Raw genomic sequence first — 14,467 nt, 5'->3', positions numbered from 1 at the left:
CCGTAGCACTTAAAGCAGCCAGAAGCACTGCACAAAGAACAGCCAGGCGCTGCGCAAATGACTACTGGCAACACCTATGCAGTCATATTCAGCTGGCCTCAGACACCGGAAACATCAAAGGAATGTATGATGGCATTAAGAGAGCTTTTGGGCAAACCATCAAGAAGATCGCCCTCCTCAAATCTAAATCAGGGGACATAATCACTGACCAACGCAAACAAATGGACCGCTGGGTTGAGCACTACCTAGAACTGTACTCCAGGGAGAATGTTGTCACTGAGACTGCCCTCAATGCAGCCCAGCCTCGACCAGTCATGGATGAGCTGGACGTACAGCCAACCAAATCAGAACTAAGTGATGCCATTGATTCTCTAGCCAGCAGAAAAGCCCTTAGGAAGGACAGCATTACCCCTGAAATAATCAAGAGTGCCAAGCCTGCTATACTCTCAGCACTACATGAACTGCTATGCCTGTGCTGGGACGAGGGAGCAGTACCTCAGGACATGCGCGATGCCAATATCATCACCCTCTATAAAAACAAAGGTGACCGCGGTGACTGCAACAACTACTGTGGAATCTCCCTGCTCAGCATAGTGGGGAAAGTCTTTGCTCGAGTCGCTCTAAACAGGCTCCAGAAGCTGGTTGAGCGCGTCTACCCTGAGGCACAGTGTGGCTTTCGTGCAGAGAGATCGGCCGTTGACATGCTGTTCTCCCTTCGTCAGATACAGGAGAAATGCCGCGAACAACAGATGCCCCTCTGCATTGCTTTCATTGATCTCACCAAAGCCTTTGACCTCGTCAGCAGACGTGGTCTCTTCAGAATACTAGAAAAGATTGGATGTCCACCAAAGCTACTAAGTATCATCACCTCATTCCATGACAAAAGGAAAGGCACAATTCAACATGGCGGCACCTCATCAGACCCCTTTCCTATCCTGAGTGGCGTGAAACAGGGCTGTGTTCTCGCACCCACACTTTTTGGGATTTTCTTCTCCCTGCTGCTTTCACATGCGTTCAAGTCTTCTGAAGAAGGAATTTTCCTCCACACAAGATCAGGGGGCAGGTTGTTCAACCTTGCCCGTCTAAGAGCGAAGTCCAAAGTACGGAAAGTCCTCATCAGGGAACTCCTCTTTGCTGACGACGCTGCTTTCACATCTCACACTGAAGAGTGTCTGCAGAGTCTCATCGACAGGTTTGCAGCTGCCTGCAATGAATTTGGCCTAACCATCAGCCTCAAGAAAACGAACGTCATGGGGCAGGACGTCAGAAATGCTCCATCTATCAATATTAGCAACCACGCTCTGGAAGTGGTTCAAAAGTTCACCTCCCTTGGCTCAACTATCACCAGTGACCTGTCTCTCGATGCAGAAATCAACAAGCGCATGGGAAAGGCTTCCACTGCTATGTCCAGACTGGCCAAGAGAGTGTGGGAAAATGGCGCACTGACACGGAACACAAAAGTCCGAGTGTATCAAGCCTGTGTCCTCAGTACCTTGCTCTATGGCAGCGAGGCCTGGACAACGTATGTCAGCCAAGAGCAACGTCTCAATTCATTCCATCTTCGCTGCCTCCAGAGAATACTTGGCATCAGGTGGCAGGACCGTATCTCCAACACAGAAGTCCTCGAGGCGGCCAACACCCCCAGCTTATACACACTACTGAGTCAGCGGCGCTTGAGATGGCTTGCCCATGTGAGCCGCATGGAAGATGGCAGGATCCCCAAAGACACATTGTACAGTGAGCTCGCCACTGGTATCGGACCCACCGGCCGTCCATGTCTCCGTTTTAAAGACGTCTGCAAACGCGACATGAAGTCCTGTGACATTGATCACAAGTCGTGGAAGTCAGTTGCCAGCGTTCGCCAGAGCTCGCCAGAGCTGGCAGGCAGTCATAAAGGCGGGGCTAAAGTGTGGCGAGTCGAAGAGACTTAGCAGTTGGCAGGAAAAAAGATAAAAGCGCAAGGGGAGAGCCAACTGTGTAACAGCCCCGACAAACAAATTTTTCTGCAGCACCTGTGGAAGAGCCTGTCACTCTAGAATTGGCCTTTATAGCCACTCCAGGCGCTGCTCCACACACCACTGACCACCTCCAGGCGCTTACCCATTGTCTCTCAAGATAAGGAGGCCAAAGAAGACTTCTCATTGGCTAAGGAGATATGTTGCAAGTCTCAGATGCCCTTTTGTCCTTGCCACGCATCCTGCAAGTTATGACGCAAAACATTTTTGAGTTGAAAGGTGCCGGAAAATGTCTAACTAACTCTAACTCTTTATACATCTCTTTGAAGGCAAATTTTACCTGAATTTTACTTAAATTATTACCAAGAGATATGAAAACATAAATGGTGGGTTTCCATAACGATATCAATGTTTTACAGACAGAATTGCATTTAGAGATTGAAATGTCGGAAACTATAAATTGTTTGAAATCTTGAGATGTGTCATTGCCTTGCAGAAGATTCTATGCAAAATGTGAATTTATTTTTTGTACTATATTATTAATTGCCATTTGAGCTGGGAAGGATTATGTCATGACTGATGACGAGGGGTGGCAAGCTCGTGCAATCACGTGATTTCATATGCAGTGGTATGATGAACAGTAACATTGGGACTCATTTTATTGATTGTTGCGGGAAATGGCTTAGCTTCAGGGCTTTGCAATTACATAACAGGATGACTGCCGTTAGATTACTGTGACAGACAATTGTGAAATCCATGCATCTATATGCTTTTGAAAAGAATGGTTGCTGATTTGGGTGGGGGGGGGGATGGGCGGGGGGAGAAATATTTAAACGGATCCTCTATACATACACCATAATTTATATGCATCACCATTTGCCTTACAAGCAACAATTTACACAGTGGCATTACTAACATTGAATGTTAAAAGAACATAACGTAAGAAATAGGAGCAGGAGTAGTCTCTTTGGTCCCTGGAGCCTGCTCCGCCATCCAGTACTATCATGGCTGATCATCTACCTCAACTCCACTTTCCTGCCTGCTCCCCATATCTCATGATTCCAAGAGATCAAAGATCTATCAATCTCAGTCTTGAATATACTCAACAATGGAGCATTCACAACCCTGTGGAGTAAGCAATTCCAGATTCACAACCCTCTGAGTGAAGAAATTTCTCCATCTAAGTCCTAAGTGATTGGCCCATTATCCTGAGGCTGTGCCCCCTTGTTCCAGACTCCCCAGCCAGGAGGAGAAACTCTTAGTGTCTATCCTGCCAAGCCCCTTCAGAATCTTGTATGTTTCAATGAGATCACCTCTCGTTCTTCTAAACTCCAGAGTATACATACAATTTACTCAGCCTCTCATCACAAGACAACTCTCTAATTTCAGGAACAAACCTAGTGAACCTTCACTGTACCACCTCCTAAAGGCCTGCTCAGGTCAGGGGAAAAAAAACCCGTCAGAACCACATTGGACCCGAGCCCAACCCAGCCTGAGTCCTTCCATTTTTTCCCGCGCCCGACCCGATCCAATCCAAGCCCATCCCGACCACCAGAATGTTCACTTTACCTACCTTCCGATTCCGAATCCGTTTTTCACTTTTTCAGTTTGTGCAGATAAGCAACAAAAACTGTAATTGGACTTGAAAGAAAGGTTGTTTTAAAAAATGAAGATTGGAGCCACGAAGTCAGTGATTGTTTGGCCACGAGTTCAACAGAAACCTATGGAGTTGTGCCCAGACAGGTTGTGCCACACTGTACCAGTATCTGTATTGCCTAAAATAAACACAGCAATTGCCCGAAGGCTCAGAAGATATCCTTCTCCATTACCAAGATTCCTGCTTTACAGGTTGAAATACTTGCTGCAAACTTATCCAGTAAGCAGCTGAGATGCAGAGACCAGGATGGTCCTGAGTGATTAATTATTATAAAATATACAGTATATAAAAAATATAAAATGATCACTGTCAGGACTCTAGTCTACACACATACAGTACAGTACAGTATGTGTGTAGACTAGAGTCCTGACGGTGATCATTTTATATTTTTTATATAAATACTGTATATTTCATAATTAATCACTCAGGACCTTCCTGGTCTCTGCATCTCAGCTGCTCACTGGAATCCCTTGCAGCAAGTATTTCAACCTGTAAAGCAGGAGCTTAGGCAACATATAATATTTTCTGAGCCTTCGGGCAATTGCTGTGTTTATTTTAAGCAATATAGATACTGGTACAGTGTGGCACAACATGTCTGGCACAATTCCATGGGATTTTGTTTAACTCGTGACCAAACAATCACTGACTTGGTGGCTCCAATCTTCATCTTTTTAAACAACCTTTCAAGTCCAAGTAAGACTGTGTCCCCGACCCGGACCCAGCCCGACCCAAACCTGAAAGCCAGACCCGGAAGAGCAACCCGACCCGAACCCAATGCATGTCATCAGGTCCTGTCGGGTTTGGGTCAGGTAGCAGGCCTTTACTGCCTCCAAGGCAAGTAAGAATATCCTTCCTTAGATATGGAGACCAAAATTGTGCACTGTACTCCAGTGTGATCTTATCAAATCCCTATACAATTGTAGCAAAATTCTTATTCTTGTACTTCAATCCCCTTGCAATGTAGGTCGACCTGCCTTTGGCTCATCACCTATTACAGTTAAAGAACTAATTTGACACATTGAATACTTTATTCCTTAGGACTCTAAATGTGTATAAAACCATGGATACTGAAGGATTACACCAAAACATTAACCCAGCTTTCTTTTTCAGATACGGATTTATTCACTGTGCATTTCATTTTAGATTTTTAGTATTTATAGTTTTCTTTTTACCCCATAAACATATACATTATTTTACCAGGCACATTAGCTATAATCCATAATTTATTTCTGATATTAAATGAATAACATTAATTTGATGTTGATTTTTCATTTCTGCAGATTGTTACAACCCGATAAGAAAGGTGTCTAGGGTTCCCTCTCAGCCTTCACCTGGTCTTACTGTAACAGGGTTAAATTTTTACAACACCGTGTTTTTAGCTCCCCCTTGGTGAATCCTTGTTTACCATTTTCCAATTATAACGCAAAGAAACTAGCACAAACAGGCTTTCTTAGGTTTAAAGAAGAAAAGTAGAAATTTAAACTTGCACTTAAAGTTTAATTTGGTTGACGCCTACGGATACATGACGTGCCCACACTAGCATGCATACGCGATACACACATGCAAATAGAGACAGAAAAGAGCAGAAGAAAAATAAAGTGAAAAAGTTTGAGGCAATATCTGAAGAGTTTTTGTTACGATTCTTCGAGCTCACTGTAGAGTCATTGATTGTAGGTAGATCTTGCTTTTCATTGGGGCCCAGTATTCTTCTTAAACCTTGTCTGCTGTAGGAGACTTTTCTCTCTTGGGGTTCATGCGTCTTCAGGAGTAAACAGAAACTCTCCGTTCAAACTGTTTGTACAATTCCGAAAACTCCAGATTGCCAAGCAGATTAGTCATGTGACTAACTGGTCTGACCACGTCTTGGATTGTATCACTTTAACAGTCTCTGGAATGCTCCTCTTACACATAATACCTGGTGATCAAGGTCCACTGTGGGTTGAATGTGTCAGGGAATGGTCCTTTGTCCTTCCAATCACCATCTGTTAATATGCAAATGATTTTTCCAGCCACGGCTGATCTGTTTAACAAGTCCTTTCTTCACTCCAGTAGCAGTGTAAAATCAATGTTCATGACAAAATTAATGTGTCTCATTCTTGGCAGGTGGGGGCCTAGCATGCCAAGATATTAAAATTCTAAATGATTGTCTTGCAGCCATTAACTTGCAAACAATGGATTGAATTGAAATTTAGCTCAGTTCATATATTAGTCATCATTATCTAATGCAGTGCTGGGTTTTGCTCGAATTAAGAAGTACTCATGATTCTATGATGCGAGTTACTGGATCATACCACCTAAAAAAAATTTAAAGTAACTTCTGGTGTCCTGTGATTTTATGTTCAAATACAGTTTAATTGCAGAAATTGTCTGTTTTGTTTATTTTTCAGGCAAATAATTCAGGCATTGTGATGGTAAATTTTTATCCTAACTTTATTTCTTGTAACGGGACTGCTACCTTATCCCAAGTGGCAGGTTAGTATGACCTGTGACCATTTTGAATGATGAGACCAGATGAAATTCTCTGTGTATTGTTTACTATTTAAATTATTTATTGTTTTAATTTTAGACCATCTTGACCACATTCAAAATGTGGCTGGTTCAGATCACGTGGGCATCGGTAGTGACTTTGACGGTTTTGAAAGGTACCTAGATGGCAGTTGATTCTGATTTTGAGCCTAGAATTATTTCTTTGTTGAAATGGGAAGAAATATAATCATGTCTTTTGTTTTAATTTAAAAGGGGTCCTATTGGTCTGGAAGATGTTTCAAAATATCCTGCTTTAATTGCTGAGCTTCTCCAACGTAATTGGACGAATAATAACATTAAAAAGCTGCTTGGTTTAAACTTTCTACGAGTTTTTAAGAAAGCTGAAGAAGTAAGCAATTTTTCAACAGATTTACAAAACTGAGTTCCATTATATATAAGAATATACAACCTCTATCCTGTTTAGTTAGAAATTGTAACCATAGACATTACAAAAAGTTAATTAAGTTGCATTTTAATAAGAAATATATTATAGTATTTTATTATAAATGCAAAAAATGTATTTCCTTATTAAGCCCAAATCTCTCAACACCAATGTATAGCAGTTGTTACGACCGGGTGAGAAATGTGTCTTGGGCTCTTTTGCTTTCTTTAGCTGGTCTTATTGTAACAGGGTTTTATTTTAAACACACTGTGTTCTGAGCTCCCCTTTTGTGAATCCTTGTTCACAGCTTTCCAATTATAAGGCAAAGAAACCAACACACCAGGTTTTCTCAGGTTTATTAAATTTCTTAAAACTTAAACTGTAATATGGTTAAAGCCTACAGATATACGCGCGCTCATGTTAGCATGCACACACAATATACACATGCAAATAGGGACAGAAAAGAGGAGAGGAAAATAGAGTAGAGAGGGGTTTCAGGCGATATCAGAAGAGTTTCTTGTTTACTGTGCGTCGAGCTCACTTTATTGTAGTTAGTCTTGCTGATCGTTGGGGCCCAGTGTTGTTCTCAACCTTGTTCATGTAGGAGACTTTTCTCTCTTTGAGGTTCACGTGTTTTCAATGGATTCCAAAGCTGGTGAGAAACGAGATGAGAGCAGACAGGAGAGAGGTTATCTCAAACCAGGAGCTTTCTGATTTCAAACACTCTGTTGGAAGTTCAAATTACAACAGCCAGCTAGTCATTTGACTAAATCTGGTCTAACCACATCTTCTGTGTTTTGTGGATTCTGCTTTCTGAGCAGTCCAACTGGAATGCTAGCTCCCCTCACCTTCAACGTCTGATAATCAAAAGTCCATTGTTGGTTGAATGGGTCAGCGCATGGTCCATTGTCCCTTGTTCCAACAGTGTCTGGTACCATGCAAATGTATTTCCAGTCAGGGGCTTGCAATTTTAAGTTTTAATATCTATGACAATCTAGTGGTGCAAGACCCCTTGGGGCCAAGCAACCATAATATGATAGAACTCTTCATCAAGATGGAGAGTGATGTAGTTGATTCTGAGCCAAGAGTCCTGAATTTTAGTAAAGGAAACTACGAAGGTATGAGGCGCGAGTTGGCCATGACGGATTGGGAAATGTTACTTAAAGGGATGACGGTGGATAGGCAATGGCAAACATTTAAACAGCGCATGGATGAACTGCAACAATTGTTTATCCCTGTCTGGCGCAAAAGTAAAACGTGAAAGGTAGCCAAACCATGGCTTACAAGGGAAATTAGAGATAGCATTAGATCCAAGGAAGAGGCATATAAATTTACCAGGAAAAACAACAGACCTGAGGATTGGGAGCAGTTTAGAATTCAGCAAAGGAGGACCAAGGGATTGATTAAGAAGGGGAAAATAGAGTACGAGAGCAAGCTTGCGGGGAACATAAAAACTGACTGTAAAAGTTTCTATAGGTATGTGAAGAGAAAAAGATTGGTGAAGACAAATGTAGGTCCCTTACAGTCAGAAACAGGGGAATTTATTATGGGGAATAAAGAAATGGCTGACCAACTAAATGCATACTTTAGTTCTGTCTTCACAATGGAGGACACAAATATCATACCAGAAATGTTGGAGAACACGGGGCTTAGTCAGAGAGGAACTGAAAGAAATCAGTATTAGCAGAGAAATGGTGTTGGGGAAATTGATGGGATTGAAGGCCGATAAATCCCTAGGGCCTGATGGTATACATCCCAGAGGACGTGGCCCTAGAAATAGTGGATGCATTGGTGGTCATCTTCCAAGATTCTATAGACTCTGGAACAGTTCCTACAGATTGGAGGGTAGCTAATGTAACCCCACTATTTAAAAAGGGAGGTAGAGAGAAAGCAGGGAATCATAGACCAATCAGCCTGACGTCGGTAGTTGGGAAAATTCTAGGGTCCGTTATCAAAGATTTTATAGCAGAGCACTTAGAGAACAGTGGTAGTATCGGGCAGTCAGCATGGATTTACGAAAGGGAAATTATGCTTGACAAATCGACAAGAATTCTTCAAGGATGTAACTAGTAGAGTTGATTAGGGGGAGCCAGTGGATGTACTTTATTTGGACTTTCAGAAGGCTTTCGACAAAGTCCCACATAAGGAAAAGCACATGGGATTGGGGGTAGTGTATTGCGATGGATAGAAAATTGGTGGGTGGACAGGAAACAAAGAGTAGGAATAAATGGGTCTTTTTCCGAATGGCAGGCAGTGACTAGTGGGGTACCGCAGGGATCTGTGCTAGGACCCCAGCTATTCACAATATACATTAATGATTTAGATGAGGGAACTAAATGTAATATCTCCAAATTTGCAGATGACACAAAACTGGGTGGGAGGGTGAGTTGTGAGGAGGATGCAGAGAGGCTTCAGGGTGATTTGGACAAGTTGAGTGAGTGGGCTAATGCATGGCAGATGCAGTATAATGTGGATAAATGTGAGGTTATCCACTTTGGTAGCAAAAACAGGAAGGCAGATTATTATCTGAACGGCTATAAACTTAGAGAGGGGAATATGCAGTGAGACCTGGGTGTTCTCGTACACCAGTCGCTGAAGGTAAGCAAGCAGGTGCAACAGGCGGTAAAAAAAGCAAATGGTATGTTGGCCTTCATAGCGAGAGGATTCAAGTACAGGAGCAGGGATGTCTTGTTGCAATTATACAGGGCCTTGGTGAGGCGACACCTGGAATCTTATGTGCAGTTTTGGTCTCCTTATCTGAGGAAGGATGTTCTTGCTATAGAAGGAGTGCAGCGAAGGTTTACCAGACTGATTCCTGGGATGGTGGGACTGACGTATGAGGAGAGATTGAGTCAGTTAGGATTGTATTCGCTGGAGTTCAGAAGAGTGAGGGGGGATCTCGTAGAAACCTATAAAATTCTAACAGGACTTGACAGGGTAGATGCAGGAAGGATGTTCCCGATGGTGGGGGAGTCCAGAACCAGGGGTCATAGTCTAAGGATATGGGGTAAACCTTTCAGGACTGAGATGAGGAGAAATTTCTTCACCTAGAGAGTGGTGAGCCTGTGGAATTCACTACCACAGAAAGCAGTTGAGGCCAAAACATTGTAGGTTTTCAAGAAGGAGTTAGATATAGCTCTTGGGTCTAAAGGGATCAAAGGGTATGGGGCGAAAGCGGGAACAGGCTACTGAGTTGGATAATCAGCCATGATCATAATGATTGGCGGAGCAGGCTCGAGGGGCTGAATGGCCTACTCCTGCTCCTATTTTCTATGTTTCTATATTCATGTGGCGAAATAATGTGGGCCTCAGTCTTGGCAGGTGGTGGGGTTTGCCTGACACAGTTTTCTAAACTAGGGTGCTTGTTCAGGTGTTCATATTTATATTTTTGGTGAAGTTTAGACAATTATTTTTCAGACGTATTTCCTCCTTCTTTGAATTTCCTATCATGTCTCTGGTGCAGGACTTGCCTGAGAATTATGCCAGTGTTGCCCTCTAGCTGGTTACCAGTAAAAACTACATAGCGCAACTCCCTGATTATTCCCAACAGCAGCACAACTGGCATTAGGAACTCAATGTATAGAGAATAGTAGGCATAGTACATCTCAATTTATTTTGTTATGGTTTATCGGGGGTCTTTAGAAAATTTGGCATTTTTAATTGCTGAAAGAATTAATACAAGAGCATGTTTAATATCACTATTTGGATTAAGTTCCGGCAATAACCTGGCAAAATGAAAACTTCTAAGATTAAGATCTCTGCTGATACAGACAGATTCCTGGATGTTTTAATCAATTATGATAAAATCTTAAAGCGTTAGATAACATATATTTAAGTAGTCATCGCACGCTCTTGGTAATGTTTCTATTTTAATAATGCTATTGATAGATAAAGGTGCCTGTAATGTTTTCATATGGAAAAACATTTCCAGTGTAACTGAGACCAAGTTAATGAGATAGCATTGGAGGATGATACATTTAAAACTAGGATGATTACTGTGGACTGTAAACAAAACAAAAAGTCAGTTTCCCCTTCATATTCAGAATTTTACTTTTTTTTGCAAGAGGATTACTTTTACAACACACAGGTGTGATAAATACATTAGAGGAATTGCTAATGTGAACAGATTTTAACCTAACCCAATGATCTTACTGCATATTGAATGTGTAATGTTTTACATAAATTTAGTGCCATCATATTTTTCAAAATTAAGAAGAACTTTATTAGAGGAATTACTCAAGGAATGCAAAAGAAATTGGTCAATGATGGTGGCATCTTCATGGTAACCAATACAGAGCAATACCAGAGAAAGTCTCAAATGATACTGACAGATGTTTTGACCAAGGATTATTGTCACCGATTCGAGGTTTCCTTGCCAAGATCGTTTACTCTGCTGATTACTAGAAGAAATGCAAGCCCTCCATTTTCACTTCAAGCATCTCCTTTCTTTCTCTTGGGCTGGAAGTACTACACAAATATACAGTACAGCATTATAAATAGTAAATTTCTTCGCATTTAGCAGTTTTAAAATCATTGGCCCAGAATTTTCTGGAAAGGGGCATCTAAGAACATAAGAAATAGGATCATATGGCCCCTCCAGCCTGCTCCATCATTCAATACAAGTATGGCTGATTCGTGACCACAGCTCCATTTTCCTGCCTGTTCCCGATATCCCTTGTTTCCCTGAGAGACAAAAAATCAGTCCATCTCAGTCTTAAATACATTCAACAATGGAGCATCCACACACTTCTGGGGTAGAGAATTCCAAAGATTCACAACCCTTTGAGCGAAGAAATTTCTCCTCATCTGAGTCCAAAATGATCGGCCCCTTATCCTGAGACTCTGCCCCCATATTCTAGATTCCCCAGCCAGGGGAGACAATCTCTCAAGCCCCTTCAGAATCTTGTATGGTTCACCTGTGTGCCCTGTTAGCTGCTGTACCCTTGAGCCCAAAAATGTTTTGCCCACTAGACTTAACTTTCTGTAGCTAGTTTAATGGGCAATTAATGTTCAAATGCAGCTGGTTCATGAAACTCACAGGGAGGTTAAGTACTAGATACCCTTTTTGTGAAGCTAACAGTGGAGTGGCTCAAACTGGTGAACAACTTGTGCCAATTCCCAATTCACAGGGTATGTCTTCCTTGCTACAAGTTACTCATCGATTTGCACATTAATAGCAGCATGTACTATTCAGATGCTTTTTTCCCCCCAACAAATTCTGGGCCATTGCATTTTAAGATTTTCTGTATTAAACTGAATTACATCACAAGTGTATCCATAAGGTTAACTAGATCAATTTGTGTTTTGCAGGTAAGCAGACAGCTTCAGAAAACCAACATGCCATCAAATGATGTCATTGATCAGGATAAGGTGCAGAGCCCATGCAGAACATTTCTCGGCTACCCATCTGCAGCTCCTCCCCTTCCCTGCACTATTATTCATGTTATCAGCACAGTTATGTTCATTGTTTTCTAAATAGTAATCAGAACTTAATGTAATAATTAGAAAGATGCAATATTAGAAATAGATTTATAACATTAAACATATAGAGCAGGAAGTTCACTAAAAGACAATTACATCTGTACCTAGGAAATGAGCTGGCAAGAAAAAAGATTTACCAATTCATACTACTAATATCACATGTCTTACTAAACCTGTCCCTAAACATTTATATAATAAAAGCAAAATACTGCGGATGCTGGAAATCTGAAATAAAAACAAGAAATACTGGAACCACTCAGCAGGTCTGGCAGCATCTGTGGAAAGAGATGCAGAGTTAACGTTTCGGGTCAGTGACCCTTCTTCGGAACTGACAAATATTAAAAATGTCACAGGTTATAAACAAGTGAGGTGGGGGTGGGGCAAGAGATAACAAAGGAGAAGGTGTAGATTGGACAAGGCCACATAGCTGACCAAAAGGTCATGCAGCAAAAGCAAACAATATGTTAATGGTGTGTTGAAAGACAAAGCATTAGTACAGAAAAGGTGTTAACGGACTGAATATTGAACAGCAGCAAGTGCAAACATGAAAAAAAAACAGTGGGTAAGCAAACTGAACAAACTAAGATGAAATGAAATAAATGCAAAAAAAAAAGGGTTGTAAAAAATGTAAAAAAGAAAAAACAACTAGAAATGAAAGTAAAATGGGGGGTTGTCATGCTCTGAAATTATTGAACACAATGTTCAGTCCGGTAGGCTATAGTGTGCCTAATCGGTAGATGAGATGCTGTTCATCGAGCTTGCGTTGATGTTCACTGGAACACTGCAGCAAGCCCAGGACAGAGATGTGAGCATGAGAGCAGGGGGGAGTGTTGAAATGGCAAGCAACCGGAAGCTCAGGGTCCTGCTTGCGGACTGAGCGGAGGTGTTCCGCAAAGCAATCACCCAGTCTGCGCTTGGTCTCCCCAATGTAGAGGAGACCACATTGTGAGCAGCGAATACAGTATACTGCATTGAAAGAAGTACAAGTAAATCGCTGCTTCACCTGAAAGGAGTGTTTGGGGCCTGGGATAGTGAGGAGAGAGGGGGTAAATGGGCAGGTATTACACCACCTGCGATTACAGGGGAAGGTGCCATGGGACGGGGATGAGGTGGTGGGGGTAATGAAGGAGTGGACCAGGGTGTCGCGTAGGGAACGATCCCTTCGTAATGCTGACAGGGGAAGGGAGGGGAAGATGCGTTTGGTAGTGGCATCACGCTGGAGGTGGCGGAAATGGCGGAGGATGATCCTTTGGATATGGAGGCTGATGGGGTGGAAAGTGAGGACAAGGGGAACCCTGTCACGGTTCTGGGAGGGAGGGGAAGGACTGAGGGCAGAGGTATGGGAAATGGGCCAGACATGGTTGAGGACCCTGTCAACAACAGTGGGGGGGAATCCTCGGTTGAGGAAAAAGGAGGTCATACCAGAAGTACCGTCATGGAAGGTAGCATCATCAGAGCAGGTGCGTCGAAGACGGAGAAACTGGGAGAATGGAATGGAGTCCTTACAGGAGGTAGGGTGTGAAGAAGTGTAGTCGAGGTAGCTGTGGGAGTCGGTGGGCTTATAATGGATATTAGTAGACAACCTATCTCCAGAGATGGAGACAGAGAAGTCGAGGAAGGGAAGTGTCAGAGATGGACCGTGTAAAGGTGAGAGAAAGGTGGAAATTGGAAGCAAAGTTGATAAAGTTTTCTAGTTCGGGGCGGGAGCAGGAAACGGCACCGGTAGTCATCAATGTACTGGAAAAAGAGTTGGGGGAGGGGGCCTGAGTAGGACTGGAACAAAGAATGCTCGACATATCCCACAAAAAGACAGGCATAACTAGGACCTATGCGGGTACCCATAGTGACACCTTTCACTTGAAGGAAGTGTGTGGAGTTGAAGGAGAAGTTGTTCAATGTGAGAACAAGTTCAGCCAGGCAGAGGAGGGTGGTGGTGGATGGGGACTAGTTGAGCCTCTGTTCCAGGAAGAAGCGGAGAGCCCTCAAACCATCCTGGTGGGGGATGGAGCTGTAGAGCGATTGGACATCCATAGTGAAGAGGAGGCGGTTGGGACCAGGAAACTGGAAATTGTAAAAATGACGTAGGGCGTCAGAAGAGTCACGGATGTAGGTGGGAAGAGACTGGACTAGCGGAGAAAGGATAGAGTCAAGATAGGAAGAAATAAGTTCAGTGGGGCAGGAGCTGGCTGACACAATGGGTCTGCCGGGACAGTCCCGTTTGTGGATTTTGGGAAGGAGGTAGAAGCGGGCTGTCCGGGGTTGTGGGACTATGAGGTTGGAAGCTGTAGGGGGAAGATCTCCAGAGGAGATTAGGTCAGTGACAGTCCTTTGGACAGTAGCTTGATGTTCGGTGGTGGGGTCATGGTCCAGAGGGAGGTGGGAAGAAGTGTCTGTGAGTTGGCGTTGAGCTTCTGCAAGGTAGAGGTCAATACACCATACAACAACAGCACCACCCTTGTCTGCAGG

General features: G+C 42.9%; 1 protein-coding gene across 1 annotated transcript in view; it reads left to right on the top strand.

Annotated features, from left to right (window-relative positions):
• Positions 1-12,244, top strand: part of LOC137379187 (dipeptidase 1-like) — a 40,523-nt gene extending 28,279 nt beyond the window's left edge. The window contains exons 7-10 of the mRNA XM_068049901.1: positions 6,000-6,084; positions 6,179-6,254; positions 6,352-6,487; positions 11,831-12,244. Of these exons, the coding sequence (XP_067906002.1) occupies positions 6,000-6,084; positions 6,179-6,254; positions 6,352-6,487; positions 11,831-11,995 (462 nt within the window). The 3' untranslated portion in view covers positions 11,996-12,244. The remainder of the gene's footprint in view (positions 1-5,999; positions 6,085-6,178; positions 6,255-6,351; positions 6,488-11,830) is intronic.
• The last annotated feature ends 2,223 nt before the right edge of the window (positions 12,245-14,467 follow it).

Source organism: Heterodontus francisci, chromosome 17 (genome assembly GCF_036365525.1).
Source record: "Heterodontus francisci isolate sHetFra1 chromosome 17, sHetFra1.hap1, whole genome shotgun sequence".
NCBI lineage: Eukaryota > Metazoa > Chordata > Chondrichthyes > Heterodontiformes > Heterodontidae > Heterodontus > Heterodontus francisci.
Note: the sequence above shows the minus strand (reverse complement) of the source record. Positions and strands in the feature narration are given on the sequence as shown.